The following is an 18,185-nucleotide window of genomic DNA, read 5'->3' as shown; positions in this document are numbered from 1 at the left end:
AAGTGGAGAGGAGGAAATAATTCAAAGAAATAATGGAAGTAAAGTTTAAAAAAAAAATTCTTAGATTGAAACCATCCATAAAGTGCCAGTGAAAAGAGTGGAAAAATTTCATCTAGACATTGAAGGAATTTGATTTAAATTTAATTTAGTGTCTTTTTTTTTTTTTTTTTTTTTTTTTTTGGTACCAGGGATTGAATCCAGGGGTACTGAGCCACATCCTTAGCCTTTTTTGTTTTTTACTTCGAGACAAGGTTTCACTAAGTTGCTTCAGGCCTCACTAACTTGCTGAGGCTGGCTTTGAACTTGTGATTTTCCTGCCTCAGCCTCCTGAGTCACTGGGATTATAGTTGTACACCACTGCATCTGGCAGAAAAATTTTAAAGTATTTAAAGATGGAGAATTCTAAAACATTGAACTATTAATTTTGAAATTTTCCTTGGGAAGAAAAAGTCTAAAAGGATTAATAGACAAAAAAAGACTTTTGTCACAGGGAAGTGTACATAATATGAAAAGGCTACAGAAGTATTTGTCATAGCAAAGAATTGAAAGTACTAGTAATACAAAGAGTACACTCATTTTTTGTAGCATTTCCTGGATTTGATAATCAAGTGATATTTAGGAAGTTTGTCTAACCAGTATCACAGATACATTTCTAGGACACTTAGCTGTCAGAATAACAAATAACTGAGATAATAAATTTATAAAAAGAAAAGGATTGTTTTGGCTCACAGTTTTGAAGGTTTCAGTCTACAGAGGTTGGCTTCTTGCTTTTGGTCCTTTGGCAAGGCCTCAGCATATCATGGCAGGACATGAGGCAGAAAATGCCACTCAGCTTGTTTCCAGGAAGCCAAAAAGAGAAGAGGAGGAATTGGGGTCCCATTTTCCCCTTTAAGGGCATAAGTCCAGTGACCTCCTATTAAGTCCTACCTTTTAAGCATTTTAACATCCTGGTAGCATCTCCCTGGGGAGTAAGCCTTTAATACCTGTGTCTTTGGGGGACATTTAAGATGCAAACTATAGGAGAGAGGAGAAGAGGAGATATGTACGGGGAATTGTAGTAGACCAATTTATGCTATGTGCAGGTACAAATATGTAGGTGAGGCCTACTGTTATATATAATTATAATTCACCAATGAAAAGAAAGGAGGGAAAATCCAAACTATAGCAGGCACCACACTCAGATCTAATAAGATTATTTTTCATTTTAGTTGGCACTTTCTCCCTTTCTAAATCTTTCTTTCACTTCCCTTAAACTTAAGCAACAGCAAAAGGAATCATTGCATAATAGCATTTCTTGATGTTTCACATTTGTATTTAATGATTATTATTTATTTTAGTATATCTCATCTCTTAATTCAGGTATTCTTTTATTAATTTGACCATCCATAGTTTTATACTTATCTGTGTTTTTAAAGAAAAAAAACACACAGATTTATATTGTTATAGATTCATGATAACCTCAGTAGACATTTAAATTACTTTGTAATGTTAATATACTTTAGTAAACTTTTACTTTCTGCATCACTTATTTGTACCAGGGATTGAACTCAGGAACATTCAACCACTGAGTCACATCCCCAAACCAGTTTTGTATTTTATTTAGAGACAGGGTCTCACTGAGTTGCTTATGGCCTCGATGTTACTGAGGCTTATCATCCTGACTCAGCCTCCCGAGCCACTGGGATTAAAGGCATATGCCACCCTTCCTGGCTCACTGATGTAGTTTGAACTCCACCTACTTTTCCTTCCCCATCCCCAATATATTAGATCTGTCTTTTCCTCCTACTACCAGAAAATTTCATCATCTTATAACCTAATTCTGCAAATGAGATTAATATTATCCATCTCTTTACTTTCACTGAGTCATGCTTATAGGCAAGTGCTCTACCACTGAGCCACAACACAAGCCCCTCAAATGCTAGTCTTTAAGTGTGCTTTAAATTTTGTCTTTTTCTGCCTTCTTGCAGACTTTGTCATTTTAGTTTCTTCATTCTCTCTTTTTACCATCTACTTCTAATCATACTTGACTCTCTCTTTCTTCTTGAAAACAATAGCACCAAAGAAATGACAAACAACAAGCAAACAAACAAAAGATACAACCTCAACCCCAAATTCTTTTGATCCTGCATTCCTATTGTCTGTCCTGAAACTTCTGCCACTGATCCTTTGAGATCCCTTTTTTGTTTTTGTGACATGTCTGTGTGTGACTTTTTTCTTCTTGAGACTTCTTGTGCTTCCTGATTTCTTTCTTCAATTCTGGACACAATCTTTACCATCATACTTTACAAATCACTGTCTCCCCCCACCCTTCCGCCTTTTTTTGGTACTGGGTATTGACTTCAGGGGCACTCAACCACTGAGCCACATCCCCAGCTCTGTTTTTTATTTTATTTAGAGATGGGGTTTCACTGAGTTGCTTAATGTCTCACTTTTGCTGAGGCTGGCTTTGAACTCATGATCCTCTTGCCTCAGCCTCCTGAGCCACTGGGATTATAGGTGTGCACCACCACGCTTGGTACTTTTCCTCATTTTTTCCAGTCTATTGTATGGAATGTTTGTTAGACACAATTGGAGTTTATTTCTGCCCTTTATGTTCCTTAAGCTCTCTTTTATATTTTCCATTTCTCTATCTATTCTGGATTGAGTTATTTTCCTTTTTTAACTAATTTGGTAATCATGTCTTTAGCTCTGTTTCCCACTGTCCCCCATCCCCATGGGGAATGAACTCAGGGATGCTCTACCACTGAGATATATCCCTACTCTTTTTTATTTTGAGACAAGTTCCCACCTGTCTGTTCCCACCGACTTGCCCAAGCTGTCCTCTTAATCCACTTTGCCTCATCTTCCTGAGTAGCTGGGATTACAGGCATGTGCCCTGCTTTTAGTCTGTTTAATTAATTGTTTTACCTAATTGTTGAGGAAAAAAATTTGTGTTTTTCAATTTTAGAAATTCTTTGGGGTCCCCTTTAAAATGGACCCGGTTTTCTTTTCTCTTCTTTTCTCTCTCCTTTTCTTTTTTTTCTTTCTTTTTGAAGTATGTAGTTCGTTTTCACATCTAAAAATATTTTTAAACAATCTCAAGTGTATAGAAATATTGCAAGTGTAAATGAGACAACTACCATTTAGTCTTTTTTGAATGGTTATGTTAATATTTTTGAAGACGACCAATTAAATTTTGAATTTTTTAAATTAGATTCAGGTTTTAAAAATTTAGATTATGTTTTTGAGGCAGAATATCATAGAAATGATCTTTTTATTGCATATTAACAGATGACACACAATCAGGCTTTTCCAGTGTAAAGGTTTTCTTTTTTTCCCCCCTTTATAAGTATTAATTATTTTGTGGAATAAACTGTGGGACTATGTAAAAATCCCATTGCTTATCTTTCAGTATAAATTTACAGATTAGCATATTTATAATGTAGCCCTCATGATTTATTGTGAAACTGAAACTGTTCACAGTTTTTGCCAATAGGAGTACTTGAACAAGTTCCATGTCCTTTTGAAACATTCCTGTTATTCTTTGAATGATTCTTTGCTTTCTGGCATGCAAATATATTATTTTACTATTGCTTCCATTAAAAAATTACCAAAAATGTAGCAGCTCAAGAGCACACATATTTATTAGCTTTCATTTATTTTATAAGTAGTTTGGGTTGAGCTGGCTGATTTTTCTGTTTAGAGTTTCACATAGCTGAAATAAAGGTGTTGGCCAGCTGTGCTTTTATCAGGGGGCTCTAGAAAGAAGCCACTTCCAAGTTCATGCTAGTTCTTGGCAGATTCTAGTTTCTTCGCTGCAGGTGTAGGACTGAGGTTTTGATCTTCTTACTGGTTTTTAGCAAAAGGGCTACCCTTCTACATTTTAGAGCTAGTGAAGGCCAGGTAGATTCTTCTCACACAATCTTTCTGATTTCCCAATCTGCTGCATTTCTCTTTTCTTTTGCCATATCTTCCAGTGGCTCTTCCGCTCTCCTTTTTGGTTCTTCTTCTTTTATATATATATATATATATATATATATATATATAATTTTAGTTGTAATTGTCAATGCCTTTATTTATTTATTTTTATGTGGTGCTGAGGATCGAACCCAAACCTCACACATGCTAGGTGAGCACTCTACTCCTGAGCCACAACCCCAGCCTTCCTTTTGATTCTTAAAGACTCATTGCATCTTATTTTAAGGTCAGCTGGCCGGTTTTCTTATTTTAATCTGCAAAGTTTCTTCCAGCAATACCTACACTAATGTTTGATTAAATAACCAGGGAATGGGAAATTTGTAGGGGAAGTCTTTAGAATTCTGCCTACCACAGCAAGGTATTCCTGGTTCCTTTCTCATTTTCATTCCTCATTTTAGGTTCTTAATCATTTAAATTTTTTTACTATGTGATTTTTATTTGCCACCTCTATTTTCTAAGGTTCTTAAAGGGTGGTCTATTTTTGTCTGCTTATATGTCATCATGGGGATTGTTTCATGTTTTCTAATTTAGGATCGTGAATTTACTTTTTAGTGTGGCTGAGCATATATCCTTTTATAGAGGTGTGGTGCTTGCTTTCCCGTCTGACCCATTCTCACATTCATTTCATATTTTGTTTTGTAAACCAGACACATTCTCTCAATTCACATCTTGTACCTAAGGGCAGATTTTCACCAAAGTCTCCGAAGTATAGATCAAGTTTGACAAATTTCTTTATTTTCTCCCTATGCTATGGTTTTTGGTGTGGGATTTTTTTTTTGTGTGTGTGTGTGTGTGTGTGTGTATGTATGTGTGTGTGTGTGTGTGTGTGTGTGTGTGTGTGTGTGAGAGAGAGAGAGAGAGAGAGAGAGAGAGAGAGAGAGAGAGAGAGAGAGAGAGAAACCTACTCTTCCATTGAAAGTATAGCCCTTTGAAAGTCTCAGCTATATAAATAGGGTCTCATCAGTTTCCATCTTCCATCCATTAGAAGATCAAGGTCTCATCTCTTTTTCCTTGTGAGCACTGAAACGAAAGCTCTTATTTTATTGAGACAGGATGACTCCTATAGGGCAGCCATCAGACTTTTCATTTTTGACCCTTAATAGTTTCTTTTCCTTTCTTGTGAGATCAGGTATTCATTTTAGGTAACTTTAATTGGGGTTTTTAGGTTCTCTTTCTGCCTATTGTCAGATACAGGAATTCTCCCATTGATAACTGACTTCTGTAGCTGCAACTCCAGTCAGGTCAGGAATGGCTTTCATGTCATCGAATGAGTATTTTTCAGTTTTCATCTTATCTGATCTCTTAGCAGATTTGTTAGGAACACCTTCTTTTAAAAGTGTGTGTGTGTTTTTTAATTACTACCTTGCTTTTAAAACATGCTTCTTTAGCTTGGTGGCCCTTTAAGACGCTTTTCTTCATTAATTCTCATCAAATTTTAGCTATTTAAAATTTCTCGTCTAAAATATCTAATACCTACTAAAATAATCTTACTTGATTCGATTTTTCAGGTCATTGTCTGCACTGCAGTCACAGTGACCTTATAAAATTATTATTCTGGTCATGCCATTCTTCTGGTTACTCTGAAATGAGCCAGGAACAGTAGGCTGAGGCGGGAGGATAGCAGATTGGAGGTCAGCCTAGGCAACTTAGTAAGACCCTGTCTCAAAGTGAACTGAAAAGGACTTGGTATGTATCTCAGTGATAGATTACCCTTGGGTTCAATTCCCAGTGTTGCAAAATGAAACAAAACAGAATCTTCTCTTTCCATTAGGGTAAAATTAAGAAGTCCTTTATGGCCAGGTGTGTTGATGTATGCCTGTAATTCTAGCTATTTGAACACTAAGGCAGGAGGATCACAAATTCTGCCTCAGTGATTTAGTGAGATCTTATCTCAAAATAAAAAAAGGTTTGGGAATATAGCTCAGTGCTAAGGTAACTCTGGGTTTAATCCTGGGCGTGTGCTCGAGAGTGAGCAAGCCTTGTGGCTTGTAAGCCTCTACCTAAGCCGGTCCCAACCTCCATCGTTGAACATTGTATTTCTTTGCTTAATGTACCATACTGGCTCTGTCAGCTAGGATTCATAGTGTATAAGCCACAGATGTGAATCCTGTCCAATTTAAGCAAAAGATTTATTGGATATATATGGTTATTTTAGAGAAAAGAAAATCCTCATCCCCTTTTTCATATCTCTGGAAGGAAGGAAATAAGGATAGTTTCAGTGGTTATAAACAAATATTAATCCAGGGGCTCCTAATTTTTCTACCATGATATTATTAGACTAACTTGGGTCTGACAATTTTCTACCCTTTTGAGTTTAGGATTTAAATTTTCATGAGACAATTTGACTTCCTCAGCTTGGATCCCACATTCATCCTGGGCCAATAATGTATGAAATGTGGGAGGGGTATTTCTTATATAGAAAAATAGGATGATATCAGCAAGAATTTTGGACAGGGAAACAACAGAAATTATCTTTAAGTACTTTCTTTTAGTTTATTTCATAAAGATTCACTTTGTATTGCTTATCTCAATTAAGGTATCTCTTAGTCATAGCACATTACACTTTTTCCTCATACTACAAATATTCGTATAATTATTCATTTAATGTCTGTCACCTTTACTTTAAGCATCATGAATACAAAGATAGCATCTGTTTTCTTTTTCATAGTATTTATTATTGTGTCCGGGCATAGGAGCAACATAAGTTTTATATTATATAACAAAATTTGGTTTTGGTACTGGGGATTGAACTGAGTGGTGCTTTACCACTTGATTTATATCCTCAGTGTTTTAAAAAAATATTTTAAAAATTGTGGTCAGGCATGGTGGCACACGCCTGTAATCCCAGCGGCTTGGGAGGCTGAGGCAGAGGATGGTGAGTTCAAAGCCAGCCTCAGCAAAAGCGAGGTGCTAAGCAGTTCAGTGAGACCCTATCTCTAAATAAAATATAGAATAGGGCTGGGGATGTGGCTCAGTGGCCAAAGTACCCCTGAGTTCAATACCCAGTAAACTCCCTCCCTGAAGAAATAAATAAAATATTTTAAAAATTTTGAGACAGTCTTAAATTGCTAAGGCTGACCATGAACCTGCAATACTCCTGCCTCAATCTTCCGAGTCACTAGAATTACAAGCATGCACCACCATGTACAATCATGAAACAAAGGTAACTATGCAATGTCCTATGGAGTTAGTCAAAAAAATGTTGTTAAAAATAGGAAAGTATGTATAGTAATCATTTCTTGTCTACGCTTTCACTTTCTGTGTTTTTTGTTATCCACTGTGGACAGTGGTCTGAAGTTATTAATTGGAAACTTTCCAGAAATAAACTATTCCTAAATTTAAAATCTCACACCCTCTCACTCTGCCCTACTCAGAATTATAAACATCCCTTTGTCCAGCATGTTCATGCTGCGTATACTACACCTGTGAGTCACTTATTAGCTATATTAGTTGTCAGATTGACTTTTATGGTAGTGCAGTGCTTGTGTTCAAATAACCCTTATTTTAATTAGTAATGGATCCAAAGCACCAAGAGTAGGGATACAGAGGAGGCAACCAGGGCACAAAACACAAAAGAACATTTTAAATCTGGTACTATGTGATAATGCTCTTCAGGGAATAGGGAAAAAAGTATCTATAGGCTTGGTACTGTCTGTGGTTCCCTGTGTCAGTGGGGGATCTTGAAAGAAATCCCTGCTGGTAAAGGGGGGACTGCTGTGTGTTAAGTGTATAAAGGATTAAAATTCTATATTTAATGTGCAGGTAGAATAAAACTACAAACTACACATTGAAAATATATGAAAACATATCAAAATTTTAATAATATTTATGGTTCTTTTCTACATTATTATTATTATTATTATTATTTTAGTTGTTGACATACCTTTAATTTATTTATTTGTATGCAGTGCTGAGAATCGAACCCAGTGCAGTGCCTCACACATTCTAGGCAAGTGTGCTACCGTTGAGCCCCAGCCCATCTACTTTTCTGTGTATTTCAAATTTTTAGTGAGTGTGCTAACTTTTGTAGTTAATATCAAAAGAAACAATATATAAAAAGTAAAATAGTTAATGCTTGCCTAAGTAGATTTACAAGTACTGTATTCCATCAAGATAGCTAAGAGTCTCAGGAAACAAAGCTCTAATATAATTTTGTTTTACCCTTTCAGAGTTTGAATGCCTTAGTTATGTATGGAGACATATTCCGTAATCTAGAAAGGGGGAGTAAAAGATAAAGAATATTGCATTTATCTATTAGATGCCAAAGGGAAGGGCTGCTAAGGCAATATTAGTAGATATTATTTCTCCTTTATGATTAATATTATGGTTATTACTTATTAAATGCTTACTGTATGGTATGACATATGCTAACTTTAGATTGTAATACTAACGTGTAAATATAATGTGTATGTACATATTACATGCTAATATATGCAAAACTAATTGTACCAATACTGAAATCATTGGTATCATCCCTGCTTTGTTAACTATTTCTTAAGATGATCCTGTTTATTACTTTGGTTCTTTTGCTGAACAAGCAACTCAATATGGTACTGATTTGACCTAGGCAGTTCAAAACTGGCTAGCAGAAACTCAGGTTGGTGAATACTAATATTTCTGTCACTAGGCAGATATGTGTCTTAGATATCAATCTATCAATTTTGTGTAATTGCTTTGGAAGTGCTCATTAAAACTTGAATGTTCTCTTGGCTTCTGCCCTTACTATCCTTTTTTTTTTTTTTTTAATAAGAGACAAGGTGATGCTTTGATTTATGTATGTATTAGTGGGTTTTCTAAAAGTTTTTTTTTTAATATTTATTTTTTAGGTGTAGATAGACACAACAAAATGCCTTTATTTTTATGTGGCACTGAGGATTGAACCCTGGTCGTCCTGTGTCGTTCCTCCCCTCCCCCCCAGGCGAGTGCTATACCGCTAAGCCACAATCTCTGCCCCATTAGTGGGTTTTACACTGCAAGTTGCCACCCATTAATGGCTAATGCAATGATTTTTAATAGGCTGTGATTTACATTTTTAAAATTTATATTTTGGTGCTGGGAATTGAATCCAAGTCCTCATGCATAGTCTACCACTGAGCTAAATCACCTACCCCCTTAATTTATTCATTTTAATTTGGGACAGAGTCTTGCTAAGTTACTGAGGCTGGTATTGAACTTGGAATTTTCTTGTCTCAACTTCCCTAGTAGCTAGGATTACAGGCATGTACCACTGCCCTGGGCCATCGTACTCTAAAGATCACCATCTGTCCCCATGTTTCCAAATTTTATGAGCATATTTTATCTACATTTTAACTGGACTTCTCAGTAGCATTTGATACAGTTAATACCCTCCCTTTCTTTATGTTGTTTTGTGTGGCTTCAGTGACACCACAGTCATGCTTTTCTCCTTCTCTTATAGATTGCATCTTGCTTTACAAATTCCCCCTCCATGAACTGTCCTTAAAGTATCAGAAGTCCTTAAGACTTAGGTTGGCTTTTTGTTTGGGGGTGAGGGTACAGAGTTTTCTGTGTAATCAAGATTGGTCTTGACCTTGTGAACTCAAGTGATTCTTTTGGGTTGACCACCTCAGTAAATTATACTTTTAATCAGTACGCAGAAAGCTGTCATTCATTAATATTTTTCTCTATCCTTACCTACCAAATGTAATCATTAAGTTTAGGTAATTCTAACTTTTGGATGTACTTCAGATCCTCCCTGTTAGTTCAGAGGGGTGTAGTTTTTCATCTAATTTATGAAATAGTCTGTTTCTTTTCCATTTATCTGCCTTCCAATCCAGTTGCAACATAGTGGTCAGAGGGATTATCTTTTAAAACAGTAAGTCATGAATCTGGTGTCTCCCTATTGATCGTAGCATAAATTCTAAACATCTTTACATGGCTTTCCAGGTCTTGTGAGATCTGCTTCTTTCACCTTTCAAGCTTTCCTTCTACTACTTACTCTTAACTATTCTTTAGCTGTTACCTACTTTTTCACCACTGAATATTTTAGTGTCTTTTGAACAGCTTTATTTGTTTGCTTTACTTTTTACATCTACCCAACTTTTAGTTCTCAGCTTACACAGTGTATCATTTCAGACAGGTCTTTCTTTCTTTTTTTTTTTAATTTATTCTAATTTGTTATACATGACAGCAGATTGCATTTCAATTCATAGTACACATATAGAACACAGTTTTTTATATCTCTGGTTGTTCACAAAGTAGAGTCACACCATTCATGTCTTCATACATGTACTTAGGGTAATGATGTCCATCTCATTCCCCTGTCTTTCCTACTCCCTGCCCCTCCTTTTCCCTCCCTCACCTTTACCCTATCTAAAGCTCCTCCATTCCTTCCATGTTCCCCGCACCCCATCCCCATTATGGATCAGCATCCACATATCAGAGAAAACATTCGGCATTTGGTTTTTTGGGATTGAGTTACTTCACTTAGCATGATATTCTCCAACTCCATCCATTTACCTACAGAAGCCATGATTTCATTCTCTAAGCTGAGTAATATTCCATTGTGTATATATACCACAGTTTCTTTATCCATTCATCTATTAACGAGCATCTAGGTTGGTTCCACAGTTTAGCTATTGTGAATTGAGCTACTATAAACATTGATGTGGCTGTGGCATGATAGTATGCTATTTTTAAGTCCTTTAGGTATAGACAGGTGTGGGATAACTGGGTCAAATGGTGGTTCTAAGGAATCTACATATTGCTTTCCATATTGGTTGCACCAATTTGCAGTCCCACTAGCAAAGTATGAGTGTGCCTTTTCCCTCATATCTTGCCAACACTTATTGTTGTTTGTATTCTTAATAGCTGCCATTCTGGCAGGAGTTAGATGAAATCTTAGAGTAGTTTTGATTTGCATTTCTCTAAATGCTGTAAATGTTGAACATTTTTTCATATATTTGTTGATTGATTGTATAACACCTTCCGAGAAGTGTCTGCTCAATTTCTTGGCCCATTTATTGATTGGGTTATTTGTGTTGTTTTGATGTTAGGTTTTTTAGTTCTTTATATACCCTAGAGATTAGTGGTCTATCTGATGTGTGGTTAAAAAGTTGCTCCCATTCTGTAGACTCACCTCATTGACTGTTTTTTTTTTTCTTTTGCTGAGAAGCTTTTTAGTTTGAGTCCATCCCATTTATTGATTCTTGATTTTATTTCTTGTAGTTCAGGAGTTTTATTAAGGAAGTCGGGGCCTAATCTGACATGATGAAGATTTGGGCCTATTTTTTCTTCTATTAGTTTCTGGTTTAATTCCTAGTTCCTTGATTCACTTTGAGTTGAGTTTTGTGCATGGTGAGAGATAAAGGCTTAATTTCATTTTGTTGCATATGAATTTGCAGTTTTCCTAGCACCATTTGTTGAAGAGGCTATCTTTTCTCCAATATACATTTTTGGCACCTTTGTCTGATATGAGAAAACTGTATTTATGTGGGTTTGTCTCTGTCCTCTATTCTGTACCACTGGTTTACAAACCTGTTTTGGTGCCAATACACCATGCTGTTTTTGTTACTGTAGCTCCGTAGTAGAGTTTAAAGTCTGGTATTGTGATGCCACCTGCTTCACTCCTCTTGCTTTAGCTATTCAGGGTCTCTAATTTTTTCCAGATGAGTTTCATAACTGCTTTTTCTATTTCTGTGAGGAATATCATTGGTATTTTTGATTGGAATTGCATTAAATCTTTTTAGTGCTTTTGGTAGTATGGTCATATTGACAATATTAATTCTGCCTATTCAGGAACAAGAGAGATCTTTCCATCTTCTAAGGTCTTTTTTAATTACTTTCTTTAGAGTTCTGTAGTTTTCATTGTAGAGGTCTTTCACCTCTTTTGGTGATTCCCAAGTATTTTATATTTTTTTTGAGGCTGTTGTAAATGGGATAGTTTTCCTAGTTTGTCTTTCTGAGGATTTGTCACTGATGTACAGAAATTCCTTTGATTTATGGGTGTTGATATTATATCCTGCTACTTTGCTAAATTCATTTATTAGTTCTAGAAATTTTCTGGTGAATTTTTTTGGATCTTCTAGGTATAGAATCATGGTTGGCAAATAGTGATAGTTTGAGTTCTTTTCCTATCCGTATCCCTTTAATTTCTTTTGTCTCAGATCTTTCTTGATTTCTAATTTTCACTCTCATACTACCTTTTCTCTTGCATCATAATATGTGCTGGCATTTATATTCATATACTTGTTTTAATGGTCACCTTCCTGGTAAATTGTAAATTCCTTGAGAGCTTACCTTGTCTTGGCCGTTCCCTGCTTATTCCCTGCTCCTTGTAAATTGCCTGTTTCCTAGTAGCTTCTCAACATTTGATTGCTAGACAGAAGGAAAGATAGAGGATGGATGAATAGATAAATGAATATGAATCAATCTGTTCCTGCCATCCTCTGTATCATTCTGTATCTTTGTTTCTATTTCTCTATCCTGAAGAGATTCCTTTCAGAGTATTTTCTTAGAGCTTGAGCATTTCTAGAATTCAGTTCAGTTTAAGTGAATGAATGTCACCTTGGTTTGGTTAAAATAGTATATAACTTGTAAAATATGGACACAGAATGAAATAAAATAGAAAGCAGATACAGAAAAATTTAATAGGACTATTTTCCTGTGAAGAAAAATCTAGAGGTTTTATTTCGCTGTTCATACTAATCATACCTGAGGTATGAGGGAGTTGAGGGCTATCAGCAATCCTTATTTTCCAAAAAAGATTTTAGAATTTTAAGCTCTTCTGTCTTGAATGAAAAGGAAAATTTTGATGTGCTATCTTTTGTAGTAGAAACCTGAGTGTGACATATAGTTTCAGAATGTCATCATTGGATTGTCATTTGGCTGTGCAATTTTGCATTTAATCACATATTAGTACAATATCAAAAACAGAATTAAAGTTACAAGATCAAAAGTCTTTAGTCACCACAGTTCTGTTTCCTGAATATTATAGTTACCTGATATATGACTGCATGTGGTGATAGCTGTTACTGCTTTCAGAGTGTAGTAGGGAACATTAGAGGCCTTGACAATTATAATATTTCACTTGTTTGACTTTTATTTTAGTTAGAATTTAAATAGAATTTAAATTCAACCAAATGGTAGCTGTGGCTACCATTTGGTTGAAACTTACTGTGGGGGAGGCATTTCTAGATAGTAAATAGATATTCTCAAAGTCAGGTAGCTATGATTTTTGTTATATAAATGACAGTATTATGGAGGCTCAAAAAAAGATAAATGATTTAAGATCACATAGTTGGAAAAGTCCATATTTGAATCCAATTTTGTCTCAGTCAAAAGATTGTTCTATTTTGATGCCAGCATGCTATTTACTGCTAACTTTTGTATTTTATTTTGAAAAGTTGGAGGATATGCCTGTAATCCCCGCAGCTTGAAAAGTAAGGCAGGAGGAACTCAAGTTCAAAGCGAGCCCCAGCAACTTAGCGAGACTCTAAGCAACTCAGAGAGATCCTGTCCCTAAATAAACTATAAAAAAGAGCTGGGCTTGTGGCTCAGTGGTTAATTCTCCACTGGGTTCAAACTCCGGCACCAAAACAACAAAAACAAGAAAAACATTCTACTGTCATATACATCTAAAAGGAACACCAGAGATATGAAAAATTGTGATCTATATGTGTAATATGAATTGTAATGCATCCCACTGTCATATATAAATTAAAAATTTTAAAAAGAAATTAAAGATTTTTTAAAAACCTGAAGGAAAAAAACAATGTTGGAGAATCTATGTATAGTAGGCCTTTCAGCCAGGTCTGATACATACCTATAATCCCAGAGACTTGGAAGGTTTAGGTTGAATGACAAGTTCAAGGCCTACCTTGGCGCCTTAGTGAAACTCTGTCTCATTGAAAAAATAAAAAGAGTTGGGAGTGTAGTTCAGTGGTAGAGTACCCCTGGGTTTCATCCCCAGTGATACAAAAAGATGAGCTTTTTCACCATCAAATTAATAATGCAATCAGCAATTTATCTTTTAAGACACTTTGAGAATTGTTCAGTAGTTCTGTAGTTGTGTACCTGAGTCTTCCTCTGAACTTAAATAGTCTTATAATTCCTGTGTACTTTTAGGGTGCTCACTAGCATTTCGCTTCTGAATATTAGTAGCTTACGAATACCGATTACCTCTGCTGTGAGATTCTTTGAAGGCAGAATTTTTTTTCTTGCTGTCTTTAGTACTTTTTTTTTTTTTTAAATAATACAGAGTCAATAAATATTGATTGAATGAACCATGGAAATGATCAATTTTTAAAAGTACATATCTTTTTCTTGGATATGTGCCTGTCCTTTGCAGTGTAAGGTTTGTAAATACTCATTTCTTGATGCGCTTTTTCCTTTTTTTTTTTTTTTAGTCCTAGGGATTGAACCCAGGGATTCCTTGCCACTGAGTACATCCCCAGTCCTTTTTACTTACTTAGTAAAGAGACAGGGTCTCTGTAAGCTGCTTAGGCTGGCCTCAAACTTGCAATTCTGCCTCCGCCTCTCTAGTCACTAAGATTATAGGGCTTGTGGTCTCTTCTGTCTTGTACAACCAAATTTCTTAAACTCAACGGTTGAGCACTTGCTTAGCATGTGTGAGGCTCTGGGTTCAATCCTCAGCACCACATAAAAATAAATTTAAAAGGTATTAAAAAAACATATAGTTAACATCTTTTTATTTATTTATTTTTTTTAAAGTGTCCTCTTACCAAGATTTATTGCCACATTTAGTGACTTCTTTTTCTGGCCTTCAATCATCAGTGTTTTTGTTGACCTTTTCCTTTGACTTTTTTTTTCTTTTTCTTTTATACCTTTTTAAAAATGTGGTGCTGAGGATCAAACCCAGGCCCCACCTGTCCTAGGCAAGGGCTCTACCGCTGAGCCACAATCCCAGCCCCGAATTTTTTTTTTTTAAACTTGTGATTCCTAAGATGTCAGTCTTCTAAGTTTGTCCTTTGTGGTTTTGTTTTTCTTTGTCTACCTTTTAAATAGTAATTCCCTAAGATCCTGTCTTTGGTCCACTTCTCTTAATCATGCCAAGAACGTTCCCTGGGTGATAGATATCATTTTGGTGCTTGTCTTTGACCATTGTCCATATTAAGAGTGGTAAATCAAATACTTAGAGATGCTGGGTGGTATTATATATATACATGGGTAAAAAGGTGAGTGAACACAGTATGAGAATTCTGGTGGATTAAATTATCTATGTCTTGAAGCTCCAGCCAGATTGTTGACAGTTCTTCAGTTTTTCCAAGGAAGCTAGAAATCTACACTTTTTAATTTGAAATTTCAGTATTTCTACATATGAGCAGGTAGTTAAAATTTTTAGCCATAGTGCAGGCCAACAGAAAGTCTTTTTGAGTTTGCAAGTTTAATTTGCTATCCCTCTGTGTGCCTAGAACTGATTTTTCTGTCAAGCCTCAGGCTCGTCCCATTGTATTGTAGTGTATACAGGAGTCCTGTGTCCCACAGGTGTCTCAAAGAATGTGATCATCTGGAACCTCAAAGATGTATTAGGAAAGAGCTGGGCGTGGTGGCAAATGCCTGTAATCACAGTGGCTCAGGAGGCTGAGGCATGAAGATTGCGAATTCAAAGCCATACTCAGCAATGGCTAGGCACTAAGCAATTCAGTGAGACCCTGTCTCTAAATAAAATACAACATAGGGATGGGGATTTGGCTCAATGGTCAAGTGTCCCTGAGTTCAATTCCCCTGTAACAAAAATGAATACCTGAAAAATCATAAAAAATGTATTATGACATGGTTTCATTTTACAGAATCAGGCAGGTATGAGTTTGATTCCTGATTCTGCCTCTTATTAGATCACCAAGGAAGTAACTTTATTTCTTTAAATATCTGTTTGCTCATGTAAATTGGAAGCGATATTTAGCTCCTTGAGCTAGCCCTTTTTATTTTTATTTTGAGATAGGGTCTGACTAAGTTGCCCAGGCTGACCTCAAACTTGAGATGCTCCTGCCTCAGCCTCCTGAGTAGCTGGGATTTCAGGTGTGTGCCACCATGCCAGGCAATATTTATGTTCAAAGTAAATTGATCTGTTAATATAATTTAGTAATTGTTGTCTTCTAGGGCTACAGTTTCTAAAAATAATTTATAGGGGGTGGGTGGGGAGCCACTGCAGCCCACTAAGATCATTCTTTTCTTTCTCTTTAAATGTCAAGTTCTCTTGATCTTCCCTCCCTCTTGTGAGCCCATGTTTATATTTATAGCAAGGTTTCTCAACCTCCAAACCCGACACTCTGGGCCTGATCATTCTTTGTTGTGGAATTATCTTGTGCAGCAGTCTTAGCCTCTACCCAATAGATATGAGTACTATTCTACAGTTTTTGGTGACCAAAAATGTTCCAGACATTGTCAAATACCCCATAGGGCACTTGAGAACTACTCATTTATAGATGTGTTCCTATCTCTTCTTTTATCCTCAAAGAGCCTTTCTTCTCCATGTGTTTTGTTATTAGCATAAATGGGCAACTTTCCCCATTAAAAAAAAAAAAAAAAACACTTGCTTTCCCCAAGTAATTACTTATTTGATCTTAATTTAGGATTATTTTCTCTTCTCATTTTCTTTTCTAGCCCCCATATCCTTATTTCTGCTTTTCTTTCTGGCTTTTACCTGCCCCCATGGAGCAACTGAAAGTGTTTTTCACCAAGTCTTTTATCATGTTTTATCTCCTGAAGTGAATGATACCACTTCCTAGCCATCCAAATCATCCTCATACCTTAATCCTCCCTTTTCTTTCATTCTACCCCCAACCACACACCCATACAGTCAACCATAAGGTCTGTTCTATCTCCTCAATGTTTCTCACATTCATTTCTATTCTTTATTCTCTCAGCTGTGTAATAGAAAGTCATCAGGCCTCACAGTCTTTGTTGTTCTCTGAAATTCAAGTCAAGTTCCATTCTAACCCCCCCCACCCCTACATTTATACTCAGGTACTAAAATGGGAAGAGAACTCTAGAACAAGTTCTCTTCCCATTTTACATTGTTTCTGGTTTTGAGCATATTTGTTTTGAAAGACTTACCAAGTGATTGTTATACAGCTATTGATTTCTTTATTTCCTGTTTCAGAAAACTTTGATTGCTCTTAGGAACCTTCTACAAACTTTCATGTTTTTTTATAAAAGCCTTCTCAATGTGGTTCCTGTCTTTTTGTCAAAAGTGTTTTGCCCAATGAAAAATTATTTAGGTTCTTTTAAACAAGTATTTTATAAAATATCAGTATTTTTTAACACCAACAATACAATTTTAAATTGGGAGAGGGATCAGGAAGAAATGTAAGTATTCTCATTCATTAATTAATCTTGTGTGTCTGTGGCAAATTTGACTACAAGTTGTTGAATAAGATTTCTTTTCTTGCAGGTATTTATAACAGCAATGATGTAGCAGTATCATTTCCAAATGTAGTATCTGGCTCAGGATCTAGCACTCCTGTCTCCAGCTCTCATTTACCTCAGCAGTCCTCTGGTCATTTGCAACAAGTGGGAGCACTCTCCCCCTCAGCTGCATCATCTGTAACCCCTGCTGTTGTTACAACTCAGGTACATATTATAATGTTGTGAAGTCAGGTTCAGATGCGTCTGCCATTTTTTAAAGTAAGGGTAGTTGGAGGAGAGGCAAATTAAATAGAGCTTTAATGTATGAAATATCTGAATTGTATTATACTTGTTAATAATAGGAAATTTTACATGATCTTCATGAGAGAGGACAAATGATTGTGTGGGTACCAAATGATTCTTTTCTCTTTCTTTGTTTCTGACTTTGTCCTGATGTAATATTATACATTCAGGAGAGTTTTGAATTCTTTTCTTTAAAAACATAATGGTGACAAAGTATGAGCCAATTTTGCACTTTTATGGGGTTTTAAAATAATCTTTAAAATCACAAAATAATATATGAATATCTGTTGTCTAAGAATTTAAAAACTAGTATGAATGTTCACCTTTTGCAGTGTGCACACCTGTAATGCCAACAATCTGGGAAGCCAAGGCAATAAGATCACAACTTTGAGGCTAGTATGGGCAACTTATTGACACCCTGTCTCAAAATAAAAAATATAAAAGGGGCTGGGATGTAGTTCCATGGTAGAGTACCTTTGAGTACAATCCCCAGTACTGAAGAAAGAGGAAGGAAGGAAGAAGGGAAGCTTTGTAATCTTAAATTGTATCAATAGGACAATAAATGGGCAAAACTATAGACATACTTTTCAAAAGGTAAT

At 35.8% G+C, this 18,185-nt stretch overlaps 1 protein-coding gene across 19 annotated transcripts in view; it reads left to right on the top strand.

Moving 5' to 3' along the window:
• Window positions 1–18,185, top strand: part of Mllt10 (MLLT10 histone lysine methyltransferase DOT1L cofactor) — a 189,860-nt gene that overhangs the window by 143,193 nt on the left and 28,482 nt on the right. For all 19 annotated transcript variants that reach the window (XR_002484032.3, XM_040277627.2, XM_078023328.1 and 16 more), the window contains one exon: window positions 17,330–17,508. Coding sequence is in view for 18 of the 19 variants with exons in the window: in XM_040277627.2 (XP_040133561.1) it covers window positions 17,330–17,508 (179 nt within the window). In the remaining variant the exon portion in view is untranslated. The remainder of the gene's footprint in view (window positions 1–17,329; window positions 17,509–18,185) is intronic.

Source organism: Ictidomys tridecemlineatus, chromosome 10, assembly GCF_052094955.1.
Source record: "Ictidomys tridecemlineatus isolate mIctTri1 chromosome 10, mIctTri1.hap1, whole genome shotgun sequence".
Classification (NCBI taxonomy): Eukaryota; Metazoa; Chordata; class Mammalia; order Rodentia; family Sciuridae; genus Ictidomys; species Ictidomys tridecemlineatus.
Note: the sequence above shows the minus strand (reverse complement) of the source record. Positions and strands in the feature narration are given on the sequence as shown.